General features: G+C 45.3%; 1 protein-coding gene across 2 annotated transcripts in view; it reads left to right on the plus strand.

The window, feature by feature from the left end:
* LOC144695841 (casein kinase I) overlaps positions 1 to 14,240 on the plus strand; it is a 296,518-nt gene that overhangs the window by 253,710 nt on the left and 28,568 nt on the right. For both annotated transcript variants that reach the window (XM_078566880.1, XM_078566871.1), the window contains 2 exons: positions 11,209 to 11,315; positions 13,856 to 13,879. In XM_078566880.1, coding sequence (XP_078423006.1) covers positions 11,209 to 11,315; positions 13,856 to 13,879 — 131 coding nt within the window. The remainder of the gene's footprint in view (positions 1 to 11,208; positions 11,316 to 13,855; positions 13,880 to 14,240) is intronic.

Genomic DNA, 14,240 nt, shown 5'->3' on the forward strand with positions numbered 1-14,240 from the left:
CTTCGGCTCAGCATAAATTTTTTTATGATCTTACTTGTATCGGGCACCTTGGGGCGTTTTTCTACATTGAAGCATGGTTTAACACAAATTGTAAATTTTCTGTGAAGCATGGTAACTTCACAATATGTCATGGGTCTACTGATGGTCTTTCATGAATTTTCCCCGTGGTGTTACCCATTCCCATTACCTTCTTGTGGTAATAAAGTTTTTTTTTTCCAGTGAGTGTATAATACATTTTAATCTTTCAAGAAAATTATGGTATAAATAAAATACAGGTATGTGCTGAGGTAAATTTGCTAGTGCAAGGAAAAAGGTTTGAAGTTTAAATCCAATAGATCATTATTAATAACCTATTCTGACAAGATACTTATTCTAGCATTTGTTTTCTTTGTAAAGACTATTTTAATTTTGTAACCCATCAAATTAAATATGACTTATATTGCCTGTGAGGAGACAATATCACCCTTTTCTTCCTTACTTTCCCCTGGCAAATGGATTTTCCTTTAAGCAGAATGAAGAATGGAGCTCTCATGAGTATCTGTTCTATCCTAGAACAGAACCTTTTCATGAGTTGGAGGTTTACTCCTGTGCTACTTATTTCAGGCGTTCCAATATTCCAGCAAATTTACAGAATTGAATGTGGAATGGTTTAAATTTGATAAACAGTCCTTTTCTTTTTGATCACATTTTGTGCCCTTCATGCTTTTTGTCATTGCTGTAGAACAGACAGTTTTCCATTTCAAGATCAGATGGAATATGATCAGCTGCAGATTCAAGTTGCCTGTATAATGTGCCTTAACTCAATCCCTGTAGTGAGGTGTTGCACTTTTCATTATTGCCACCCTATTCTCTGTTTGAATGTTCTAAGTTTGTGACGAGACTTGGAGCGGGCTTGAATTTGACCAAACTTGCATTCGTATTGGATTACGTAACCTGGAAGTTAGGTGATTTTGCCATTGTCTCTTCAATCTGGCAATGTGTGTTGATCATGTCTTGGATCTAGAAAGTTGTATGAGCAGCTTAGAATGGTTCCACTATGTTCATTCAGTCCAAAAGAGGATGTGTTCCTTTTATTTGCTTGCTCCCTCACTTGCCGTCCCCGTTCTCTCGCTCGCTCTCTCTCTCTCTCTCTCTCTCTCTCTCTCTCTCTCTATCTGTCTGTCTCTCTGTCACTCACTCTCCTCTCTGTCACTCACTCTCCTCTCTCTGTCACTCACTCACCTCTCTCTGGTCATTTGCCTTCCTCTCTTTCTCTCTGTCACCGCCTTCCTCTGTCTCTCTCTCTCGCTCTCTCTCTCTCTCTCACTCGCCTACCTTTCTCTGTCACTTGCTCTCCTCCCTGTCACTTGCTCTGCTCACACCCTCTCTCCCTCCCCCTCTCTCTCTCTCTCTATATATATCTCTCATTCCATCACACTCTCTCACTCCATCACACTCACACTCTCTCACTCCATCAAACTCTTTCTCACTCCATCACTCTCACTCTCTCTCTCTTTCTCTCTCTCACTCCATCACACTCACACCCTCTCTCTCACACTCACTCACTCACTCCATCACACTCACACTCTCCCTCTCTGTCTGTCCGTCTCTCGGTCACTCGCGCTCTCTGTCTGTCTGTCTGTCTCGCTCTCTCTCGGTCACTCGCTCTCTCTTGGTCACTCGCTCTCTCTCGGTCACTCGCGCTCTCTCGGTCGCTCGCACTCTCTCGGTCACTCGCTCTCGGTCACTCGCTCTCCTCGGTCACTCACGCTCTCTCTCTCCTCGGTCACTCGCGCTTTCTCTCACTCGCGCTCTCTCTCTCTCCTCAGTCACTCACGCTCGCTCTCTCTCCTCTCTCTCTCTCCTCAGTCACTCGCGCGCTTTCTCTCTGCTCGGTCACTCGCGCACTCTCTCTCCTCAGTCACTCGCGCTCGCTCTCTCTCTCTCCTCAGTCACTCGCGCGCTCTCTCTCTCTCAGTCACTCACTCACTCTCTCTCCTCTCCTCGGTCACTCGCGCTCTCTCTCTCTCTCTCCTCGGTCACTCGCACTCTCTCTCTCTCCCCTCGGTCACTCGCGCTCTCTCTCTCTCTCTCTCTCTCCTCGGTCACTCTCTCTCTCTCTCTCCTCGGTCACACTCTCTCTCTCTCTCCTCGGTCACTCGCGCGCTCTCTCTCTCCTCGGTCACTCGCGCGCTCTCTCTCTCCTCGGTCACTCGCGCGCTCTCTCTCTCCTCGGTCACTCGCGCGCTCTCTCTCTCCTCGGTCACTCGCGCGCTCTCTCTCTCCTCGGTCACTCGCGCGCTCTCTCTCTCCTCGGTCACTCGCGCGCTCTCTCTCTCCTCGGTCACTCGCGCGCTCTCTCTCTCCTCGGTCACTCGCGCGCTCTCTCTCTCTCCTCGGTCACTCGCGCGCTCTCTCTCTCCTCGGTCACTCGCGCGCTCTCTCTCTCCTCGGTCACTCGCGCGCTCTCTCTCTCCTCGGTCACTCGCGCGCTCTCTCTCTCCTCGGTCACTCGCGCGCTCTCTCTCTCCTCGGTCACTCGCGCGCTCTCTCTCTCCTCGGTCACTCGCGCGCTCTCTCTCTCCTCGGTCACTCGCGCGCTCTCTCTCTCCTCGGTCACTCGCGCGCTCTCTCTCTCCTCGGTCACTCGCGCGCTCTCTCTCTCCTCGGTCACTCGCGCGCTCTCTCTCTCCTCGGTCACTCGCGCTCTCTCTCTCCCCTCGGTCACTCGCGCTCTCTCTCTCTCTCTCTCCCCTCGGTCACTCGCGCTCTCTCTCTCTCTCTCTCCCCTCGGTCACTCGCGCTCTCTCTCTCTCCCCGGTCACTCGCGCGGTCTCTCTCTCTCTCCTCGGTCATTCGCGCGCGCTCTCTCTCTCTCCTCGGTCACTCGCGCTCTCTCTCTCTCCTCGGTCACTCGCGCTCTCTCTCTCTCCTCGGTCACTCGCGCTCTCTCTCTCCTCGGTCACTCGCGCTCTCTCTCCTCGGTCACTCGCGCTCTCTCTCTCTCCTCGGACACTCGTGCTCTCTCTCTCTCTCCTCGGTCACTCGCGCGCTCTCTCTCTCTTCGGACACTCGTGCTCTCTCTCTCTCTCCTCGGTCACTCGCGCGCTCTCTCTCTCTCTCTCTCTCTCTCTCTCTCCCTCTCTTGGTCACACGCTCTCCCTCTCTCTGTTGGTCACTTGCTCTCCTATCTCTGTCTCTCTCGGTCACTCGCCTTTCTCTCTCTCTTGGTCACTCACTTTCCTCTCTCATTTACCCTCCTCTCTTGCTTGTTCTCTTTCTGTCATTCAATCTCCCCCCCCCCTCCCCCCCCCCTCTCTCTCTCTCTCTCTCTCTTCATTTGCCCACCTCTCTCTCCCTCTCTCTGTCACTCGCTCTCCTCTCTCTCTGTCCCTCCCTATCCTCTCTCTCTGTCCCTCCCTATCTTCTCTCTGTTAATCTCCTCGCTCTCTTTCCCTCTGTCTCTGTCACTCACTCTCTCTCGCGTGCTGTCTTGCTCATTCTCTCTGTCACTCGCTCTTTCTCTCTCCTCTCACTCACTCTCCTCTCTCTCTCTCTCTCCCTCTCTTCCCCCCCTCTCTGTCATTCGCTCTCCTCTTTGTGTCTCGGTCACTTTCTCGCTCCCCTCACTCTCCCTGTCTCTCTCTCTCTCTCTCTCAATCTCTCTCTCTCTCAATCTGTTGCTCCCGTCTTTCTCAATCTCTCCCTTTCTCTTTTTATCTCTTTGCCCATCTCCCTCTGTCGTTCGCCCTCCTCTCTATCTCTCTCTGTCGTTCGCCCTCCTTTCTCTCTCTCTCTCTGTCGTTCGCCCTCCTTTCTCTCTCTCTCTCTGTCGTTCGCCCTCCTCTCTCTCTCTGTCGTTCGCCCTCCTCTATCTCTCTCTCTCTCTGTCGTTCGCCCTCCTCTATCTCTTTCTGTCGTTCGCCCTCCTCTATCTCTCTCTCTCTCTCTCTGTCGTTCGCCCTCCTCTATCTCTCTCTCTCTCTGTCGTTCGCCCTCCTCTATCTCTCTCTCTCTCTCTGTCGTTCGCCCTCCTCTATCTCTCTCTCTCTGTCGTTCGCCCTCCTCTATCTCTCTCTCTGTCGTTCGCCCTCCTCTATCTCTCTCTCTCTCTGTCGTTCGCCCTCCTCTATCTCTCTCTCTCTCTCTGTCATTCGCCCTCCTCTATCTCTCTCTCTCTGTCGTTCGCCCTCCTCTATCTCTTTCTCTCTCTGTCGTTCGCCCTCCTCTATCTCTCTCTCTCTCTCTGTCATTCGCCCTCCTCTATCTCTCTCTCTCTGTCGTTCGCCCTCCTCTATCTCTCTCTCTCTCTGTCGTTCGCCCTCCTCTATCTCTCTCTCTCTCTCTGTCGTTCGCCCTCCTCTCTCTCTGTCGTTCGCCCTCCTCTCTCTCTGTCGTTCGCCCTCCTCTCTCTCTGTCGTTCGCCCTCCTCTCTCTCTGTCGTTCGCCCTCCTCTCTCTCTGTCGTTCGCCCTCCTCTCTCTCTGTCGTTCGCCCTCCTCTCTCTCTGTCGTTCGCCCTCCTCTCTCTCTGTCGTTCGCCCTCCTCTCTCTCTGTCGTTCGCCCTCTCTCTCTGTCGTTCGCCCTCCTCTCTCTCTGTCGTTCGCCCTCCTCTATCTCTCTCGCTCTCTGTCGTTCGCCCTCCTCTCTCTCTGTCGTTCGCCCTCCTCTATCTCTCTCTCTCTCTCTGTCATTCGCCCTCCTCTATCTCTCTCTCTCTGTCGTTCGCCCTCCTCTATCTCTTTCTCTCTCTGTCGTTCGCCCTCCTCTATCTCTCTCTCTCTCTCTGTCATTCGCCCTCCTCTATCTCTCTCTCTCTGTCGTTCGCCCTCCTCTATCTCTCTCTCTCTCTGTCGTTCGCCCTCCTCTATCTCTCTCTCTCTCTCTGTCGTTCGCCCTCCTCTCTCTCTGTCGTTCGCCCTCCTCTCTCTCTGTCGTTCGCCCTCCTCTCTCTCTGTCGTTCGCCCTCCTCTCTCTCTGTCGTTCGCCCTCCTCTCTCTCTGTCGTTCGCCCTCCTCTCTCTCTGTCGTTCGCCCTCCTCTCTCTCTGTCGTTCGCCCTCCTCTCTCTCTGTCGTTCGCCCTCCTCTCTCTCTGTCGTTCGCCCTCCTCTCTCTCTGTCGTTCGCCCTCCTCTCTCTCTGTCGTTCGCCCTCTCTCTCTGTCGTTCGCCCTCCTCTCTCTCTGTCGTTCGCCCTCCTCTATCTCTCTCGCTCTCTGTCGTTCGCCCTCCTCTCTCTCTGTCGTTCGCCCTCCTCTATCTCTCTCGCTCTCTGTCGTTCGCCCTCCTCTCTCTCTCTGTCGTTCGCTCTCTCTGTCAGTCACTCGCTACTCACTCTCCTTTCATTCACTCTCCTTTCTCACACGTTCTCTTCTCCTGGTCACTCGTTCTCTTCTCTCTCTCTATCTCTCTGTCTCTCCCCTGCCAGCATCATTTGCATAAATATGAAATTTATTGATGTTTGCAAAAACCCATTTTCCTGTACCTACTCAAGGGTAATTAGGGATTGGCAATAAATGCTGGTCTTGCCAGCAACACTCACATCCCAAGAAAGAATAAATATATTTTAACAAAAAGGTGTGGTTTAGCATAATTTATTCAATTCCCATAAAGGAACTCACTATGTTCTTGTCACAAGCAGAAATATTCTCAAGAGGAAGCAAGGAGCACCGTAGGAATTGTTTAACAGGAAAATGAGCCGCAACGTGTTTTACAGCCAATAACTTACTTTTAATACGTGGCACTTGTATTGCAGGAAGCTCTCAAAATTATTACAGCGCAGAAAGAGACCATTCGCCCATAGTGTCTGCACTGGTTCTCCATATGATCAATTCACTTAGTGCCTTCTCCCACCTTCCCCCCGTAACCCTTGGCATTCTTCTTTTTCAGATAGCAGTCCAGTTCCCTTTTAAATGCTTCGATTGAACCTACCTCCACCACACTCTCAGGCACTGAATTCCCGAGCTTAACTGCTTGCTGATTGAGAAAGCTTTTTCTCATATTGCTTTTGTTCCTTTTGCCAATCACTTAAATCTGTGCCTCTCGTTCTCTATCCTTTCACGAGTGGGAACGGTTTCTCCCTGTCGGCTCTGTCCAGTCCCCTCATTTTGAATATTTCTATCAAATTCCCTCTCAGCCTTCTTTTCTCCAAGGATAACTGTGCTAATTTCTCCAATCTATCTTCATAACTGAAGTTCCTCATCCCTGGGACCATGCTCATGAATCTTTCCTGCACTCCCTCCAATGCCTTTGGTAACTAGTTTGTGCACAAGATCCCACAAACAGCTACAGAATAAATGAGCGGCCCATTTTTTTTTTACATATTAATTGAGGGATACATGTGGCCAGTACACCTTTCCTGCTGTGGCTCAGTTCATAGCACCCTCGCCTTTGAATCAGAGGGTTGTGGGTTCATGTCCCACTCCCGGAAACCAAGAACTGTGATTGTACTCGAAAGAGTTGCAATCTGTGACTGTTGATAACTGGAAAGAGTTTCCTGCTCTTCTTGGAATAGTGTCATGGGATCTTTACGCCCATCGCTGACAGGCTGGACCACAGTTCAATATGTCATCCAAAAGGTGACATCTCTAACAGTGCAGCATTCAGTCAGTACTACACTGAAGTGTCGGCATACTTAATGTGGCCAAGTCTCAAGAGTGAGGCTTGAACTTATGACCTCCTGCCTCGATAGCAAGCGTGCTCCCACTGAGTCATGGCTGACTCCCATTCCCTACTAAGTGTCGCATATACATGAAACTGAACGCATTGCCTTATGACATAACTTCTCAGTTTTTTTATTAGCTGTCTTTCATTATGTAGTAGCTGAGTGACATAGCAGAAGTCAAATATAGCTGACATTTTCATGAGATGCTGGTGGGAGGCTTGGAGACTGGGTCCTCATGGGGGGCTAGACAGAGCTGCACTAAAACAAAAACAAATTCCTTGTACGAGTACGCCCAAGTCTCTCTGAACATCAACATTTACAAATTTCACACCTTTTGAAAAATATTCTGTTTTTATATTCTTACAACCAAAGTGAATAACCTCACAATCCCCCACATTATATGCCATCTACTGGCTTGTTGCCCACTCACTTAACCTGCCTATATCTCTTTGCAATCTCTTTGTGTTCTCCTCCCAGCTTGCATTTCCACCTAGCTTTGTATCATCAGCAAGCTTAGACATTACTCTCTACCTCTACAATCTGTATTCATGACTTGGGTGAAAATAGCTGAGACCTAGCACTGACCTTTGTGGAACTCCTAGGGAAGAATCCCCCCCCCCCCCGGGGGGAGGGGGGAGTGCAGGAGCAAGCACGCGCAGGCGCGCCTCCAATTGGTGCCCCCAATCGGGGGGGTGCGCCGCCATTTTATGTGGGCAGGCCAATTAAGGCCTGCCCAGTGTGACGTCTGCCAGGAAGCGCTATGCACTCTCTGTATGGGTGGCGGAGGGGGAGGGGATTCCCTCAGCCAGGAGTGCACTCTTTAGTGCATGCGCATGTGCGCAAAAGAGCGCACTCATCTCCCTGAGGCTAAGTGCTGCCTCAGGGAGATCGGCGCCAAATTCAAAAATGGTCAATGCACAAAATTAAAATTTCCCTGACATGTCCCCTCATGTGACACTGTCCGTCACTTTCATTCAAACTTTTAATAAATTTTTTAAAAACCTACATGAAACCTCATCCCGCCCGTGGGTGAGGTTTTGTGCTTTTTCTGAAGCCGGCCAGGGCTCCCGGCCTGCCCACCAACCCTAAGGTTGGACGGGCAGGCCCATTAACTAGCTCAATTACTTTTTAAATGGTTTCAATTGGCCGTTGACAGGTCGGCGGGCGCACAGCTGATTCGGCTGCACCCCCGCCGCCCTGAAAATTGAAATGAGGCGGGGTGACGGGTGTTCCACCCAACATTATCCTGCGTCGGCGAGCGGGCCCCACCCCCCGCTCACCGACCTCAATATCCTGGCCCTAGTCACAGCCGCCAACTTGAAAATACCCATTTATCCCCACTCACTGCTTCCTGTCCATTAACCAATCCTTTGTCCACGCTAATAATTGAGCGCCCAACCCCAAAGCCCTTATTTTGTGTCTTAACCTTTTGTGGGGACCTTATCGAATGCCTTTTGGAAGTCCAAGTATACTTCATCTAGTAGTTGCCCTTTATATAATCTACTTGTTACATCCTCAAAAAGATTCTAATAGCTTTTTCAAATAGGATTTCCCTTTCATAAAACCATGTTAACTTGTTCTAATACTATGTTTTTCTAAGTGCATTGTTAAGACTTCCTTAATAATAGATTTCAGCACTTTGCCGGTGACTGATGTCAGGATAACTGGCCTGTCATTCCCTGTTTTCTCTCCCTCCTTTCTTGAATAGCATTGTTACGTTTGCTCATTTTCAATCTGCTGGGACCATCCCAGAACCTAAGGAATTTCATAAAATCATAGGGGCAGAGATAATGTATGCACTATCTCTTTTAGAACCCTAGAATATAGGCCATCAGGTCCTGGGGATTTGTTAAAATTTAGTCCCCTTAATTTCTCCAGTACTTTTGCCTTGCTGGTATTAACTCCTTCATTTCTTCACTTTTTAGCAGCTAGGTCACCCTCTATTTCTGGGATATAACTTGAGTGAAGACAGACACCCAGTATTTTTCCAATGTCTTTTGTTTCCTCGGTTCCCCATGGTACTTTCTCCTATTCCCTGCTTCTAAGGGACCAACATTTACTTTAGCTACCCTCTTCCTTTTTATATACTTGTAAAAGCTTTTACAATGTGTTTTTATGTTCCAGATTAGTTTAATCTCATTCTATTTCTTTTTCCTTTTTAGCAACCTTTTTGGTGGCCTTCTGCTGGTTTCTAAAACACTCCCAATCCTCTGGCTTACTTAATATTCTTTGCAACAATATAAACTTCTTCTTTTAATCCTTACCCTGTTGAGTAAGCCACAGATAAATCCTTCTTGCTGAGTTTTTGTTTTTCAGTGGAATGGATTTTTGTTGAAAATTTTGAATTGTTTCTTTACATGTTTCCCACTTGTTTATGTACCACTATACCTTTCAGTCTATTTATCCAATCGACCTTGCCCAGCTCTCCCTTTTTACCTGTGTAATTGGCATTGTTTAAGCTTGATTCTTGTTCGTGATTGAAGTGTGTCATTTCAAATTTAATATGGAATTTAATTGTGTTTGATCATTATTTCCCAGTGGATCTTTTACTGAGGTCACTTATTAACCCTGCTTCCTTGCACAGTACTAGATCTAAAGTAGCTTTATCCCTAGTTAGTTCCACAACATATTGCTCATCTCACCTTCCAGATCACCTTTGCCAATTTGATTGTTCCAGTCTATATGAAGATTGAAATCTCCCACAACTATTACATTGCCTTTGTTACAAGCCCCAATAATTTCTTCCTTAATGTTCTGCCCAATGGTGTACTGTTAGGGGGCCTACAAATTACTCCCACCTGCATTTTCCAACCCTTGCTGTTCCTAATCCCCACCCATACTGATTCTACTTCCTGATTTTCTGAGCCAAGACCCTTTCTCATTTAGGTCTTTATGTCATCCTTTCTGATTAGGTCTACCCCTTCTCTTTTTTCAATTTGTTTGTCTTTCAACATGTTATGCACCCTGGAATATTTATTTCCCAACCTTGGTCACCTTTTAACCATGTCTCTAAAATAGCGATTAGATTAAATTTTAGAAGTAAAATGCAACCTTTCCCCAGTATTAAGCTCGTTTGATGATTGCTGCTACTGAGTGACCCCCTTGTGTAAATTGTTTTAGATTTCTCACTCTCTTATCGTTTTCTCCACCTGAGTAGTGTGAATACTTTAAGCTATGTAGATAAGTCAGATGACTTTGCCTGCCATCAATACAGTTTTCTTACTTGAAAACTACTTTTTATGGTCAAAACTCTCCCCACTATGACTTGGTTTTTATACATAAGTAGTAAATGCCAACAGTTTTTTTTGCACACCAATTGTTTGTTTTTCTGAATCCACTTGACAACTGCATATTTTAATTTTTAAAAAGTAGCTGGTCGCAGTTGACTGATTTATTAATTAATTAGCAGAAAATAGCACCTTACCATTTCCCCCTCTACTTTTTCCTTACATGTCTAGTAAATTGACCTGAACAAAAGATTTGTATGGTTGGGGTGGTGAGAGGAAGGAGTGTGATGTCCAATGTTACATGCAGGAACAGGACCTTTGTGTGAGCTTGGTGGAGAATTGAATTTCACAGGGGATGACTAGCGGGGAGGTTTTAATTCATTTCAACATAAATTTTTTGAAACAATCTACAAATGATTAATTGGATGTTGAGGCTTTGGGCCAGTTTATATTTTATTTGATAACTAGGTTTAAAACCATTGTGTTTTCTTACTTGTGGCAGCTGAGTCTTGCATTGGAATGTTTTTTTCCTAACAAATTTTTAAACCTCAAGTCTCTACGACATATAAAATGCAATCTCAGTTTTTCTCAAGATGTTTTAACTTTTCTTTAATATAACTTTGTGCAACAATAATGTGCAAATTCTGACAACTAATATGGCATTTATTGGAAAGATAAAATCCTACTGAGCAACAGTCCTGTTTCCCTGGGTTTGTTAGTTTTCAGCTCTTGGAGTGTGATGCTGACAAGCTTAAAATCCCTCGTCTTTTATGTTCCTTCTGCTTGCATCTACAATTTTGGAACATTAAACAGCTTAGCCAGAAAAATTATTTTAACCACTTAATTTCCAGTTGATCTAATGACAAGATCTCAAGTTTGATGTGACAGGATCAATCTCTGGTGCAACGCCAAACAGGGTGTAACTTGGCTAAGCATGTTCATCGACAACCTCTAAAGGACAACACACTAAGTAGACCGAGTATTAATGTTTAAATAATTACCTTGCCTTTTTTTTTACCAAATGTTGGTGGTTCCTCTTTCTTTCAGTCCGTTGTGCCTTTGACTGTCAGGATTTGAAGTAGGCTCCATGATCTTGCTCTTTTTCTCATCAGTGTAACAGATGGATTTAAAAAAGTGAAGAAAGCAACAGAAATTTGATAGTAAATTAAATCAGTGGTTGTGTTTTTTTTTTACAATATTGTGTTTCAAGAGATAAATTGCTTGTCAGAAATTAAATATTAACACTTAGGGCTGTTTAAAATTGGGCTCATTTTAGAAAAGATGACTAAGTAAATGACTGTACCATTTTGATCAATCCTGCTGGCTTTACTTGCTTTTCAGGTGGTTAGTTCAACAAATGGGGAACTGAATACAGATGATCCAACAGCAGGACACTCCAATGCACCAATCACAGCTCCAGCTGAAGTGGAAGTTATGGATGAAACAAAGTATGTACATGTTTTACTTCATGTAATTTGCTGTATTTTCACAAAATACAGTTGCTTAAGCATTGCTTCTGTAAATTGGAATAGTCTATGAAAAGAATTCCAAAGATCTTTATAAAACTTCTTCCCAGTCTCTCTTCTGAAACAACTGTAATATCTCCTAGTCTTTGAAGTTGTAGCTTGTCAATATGCAACAAATCCATTTCTGTGGAACTTGTATTTTTCAATTGTCTTCTAGGCCAATTACACTACAACAAAAGCAAAATTCTGCGGATTCTGGAAATCTGAAATAAAAACAGAAAATGCTGGAAATACTCAGCAGGTCAGGCAGGATCTGTGGAGAGAGAAACAAAGTTAACGTTTCCGGTCGATGACCTTTCGTCAGAACTGGAAGAAGTTAGCGATGTAACAGCTTTTAAGCAAGTACAGAGGCGGGGAGGAACAGGGGAGGAAAAAACAAAAGGGATAGGGTGGAAGGTAGGAGTGATTAAATGATGAAAGGGATGATGGTGCAAGGTAAAAGGAGATGGTAATGGGACATAAAAAGAAACAAAAGATGTGTATTGAGGAGCTATAATTGGTAAAAACAGAACCATTACCTGCACCTGCTGCCCTAAAAAAATAGGTGTGGAGATTATAATCTGAAGTTATCGAAATCAATGTTGATTCTCGAAGATTTTCAAGTGCCTAATCAAAAGATGAGGCACTGTTCCTCAAGATTCCATTGAGCTTCATTAGAATAGTGTAGGACACTGAGGACATGAAGTCAGAGAGGGAATGGGACAGAGAATTAAAATCACAAGTGACTGGATGCTCAGGGTCATGCTTGTGGAATGAACAGAGATGCTCAGAAAAGCGATCACCCAATCTGCCTTTGATTTCTGCAATATAGGAGAGACAGCATTGTGGGAAGCAAATACAGTGTACTGAATTGAAAGAAATACAAGTAAATCGCTGTTTCAGCTGGATGGTGCATTTGGGGCCCTGTACAGTGGGAAGGGAAGAGGTGAAAGGGTAGGCGTTACATCTGCACTTGCACCAGAGGCAACCAATGAAAAGTGAGTGGGTTTGGGATCTGATAGAAGAGTGGAGCAGGCGGCAGGGGAGGGAATGGTCCCTTCTCAATGCTGAAAAAGGAGGGAAAGCTATTTGGTGGTGGCATCAAGCCAGAGGTGGTGGAAATGGCAGAGGATGACCTGTTAAAAGTGGAGCTGGGTGGGGTAGAAGGTGATGATAAGGGGAACTCTATTGTTAATCCTGGCAGGGAGGAGGTGACGTGAGAGCATAAGTGTGGGAAATGGGTGACAAGGTTGATGATCCTGTCAATCATGGTGGAGGGGAGTTCTTGGTTTAGGAAATAGGAAAGCATAGTGGAAGCACTGGTGAGGAAGATGGCATCATCAGCACAGATGGAGAAACTGGGAGAATAGAAGAGAGTGCTTACAGAAAGTGGGATGGGGAGGAAGTATAATCAAGGTTGTCGTAGGAGTTGGCTTGCAGTAGGTATTGGTTGACAGCCTAGCCCCAGAAATGGAAATGGAGAAGTCAGGGAGGGAAGAGTCAGAGATGGATCATGTGAAGGCAATGAAAGAGTGGGTATCGGAAACATAGTTGATGAAATTTTCCAATTTGTGGTGAGAGCAGGAAGCAGCACCAATAGTGATTAATATATTGGGGGAAAAATAAGGCAAGAGACTGGAACATAGAATGCCCCTCTTAATCCATGAACGGCAAGCCTAGTTAGTACCCATACAGGTTCCCATAGTGATTAATTTTATTTGCAGGGAGTGAGTGGTCAAAAGAGAAATTATACTACAGTTTGCATCAATGTGGGGTGCTGTGGATGCTTTGTTAGTAATGGGTTGTAACACCACCTGCATAGATTATCTCATCACTTGGGTCCAAAATAAAACAAACTGAACTATCTGCAAACAGGGTACATTGACAGAATATCCAAAAACTTGTTTTTGACATTAATTGATTTATATTAACATTTAAAATTAAAATATAACTGTGCTGAGTAAAACAAAGTCAGTTGTGTAACTCTGGTCCATCTTACTTTCAAAAAGGTACTTGTCACACAACAATGCCTTAAGAAGTGTCCTTCAGGTTTTTTTAGGGACCTTATTTTAAGTATTTCTCAGTTTATGGATCAAAGTAAGAAACAAAGATGCCTGGATGTCATATCAGTATAATTGCTCAGGTTCTCAAATTCAAATGCTTTGAATCTAAGATCTGAGCAGAAAGTGGAACTAAATTCCTCATTTGCAAACCAGAAGTACCTGAAGACATAAGTGTCAGATGATTTTCCTTGCTAAAAGGCTCTGAATCCTGTTAAAAATGGGCTCCATCATTCTTGCTGAACTGTAATTTTGGTTATTTTTAAAAACAAATTGCTTTGGTGTGTGTTGTGTGTTGCTTGTGTAGATCTAAAGCCTGAACAAGAAAGCTGTTAGGTTTACATTTTTGAGAGCAGTTTCCTCACTATGGGCTCTGGTTTTGATTCCTTTTTGTTTCTGTTTGTTTCTTCCCTTTATGTATAGCTGCCAGAAAGTGTTGAACATGTGGTGAGTGGTTTTAGTCTGCAGGCAGACAGGAATAGGTTCAGCTAACGAGAGCTGCCTGGTCTGTTCCCTAAAAACACTAAGTTACATGGCAATTATACAATGGTTGTACATAAATTAAGTGTACACATTGCTTTCAGAATAGCAATTTTGAGAATTCTGAGCATATTGATGATTAAAGACTTTTTATTCTTTGGATATGATTTTAAACAATACAAATTGGGAGCATAAAGACCTGTGACACCTTGTTGTTGAACTATTCTGCTTGCTTTTTAACTTTTTTCTGCCTTGAATTTTGATTTAGGCTTTAATGTATTCTCTAGAGCTATGTGATGTTGAACTTGCTTTTCATGAATTTGTGCTT

Source organism: Cetorhinus maximus, chromosome 2 (assembly GCF_964194155.1).
Source record: "Cetorhinus maximus chromosome 2, sCetMax3.hap1.1, whole genome shotgun sequence".
Classification (NCBI taxonomy): Eukaryota; Metazoa; Chordata; class Chondrichthyes; order Lamniformes; family Cetorhinidae; genus Cetorhinus; species Cetorhinus maximus.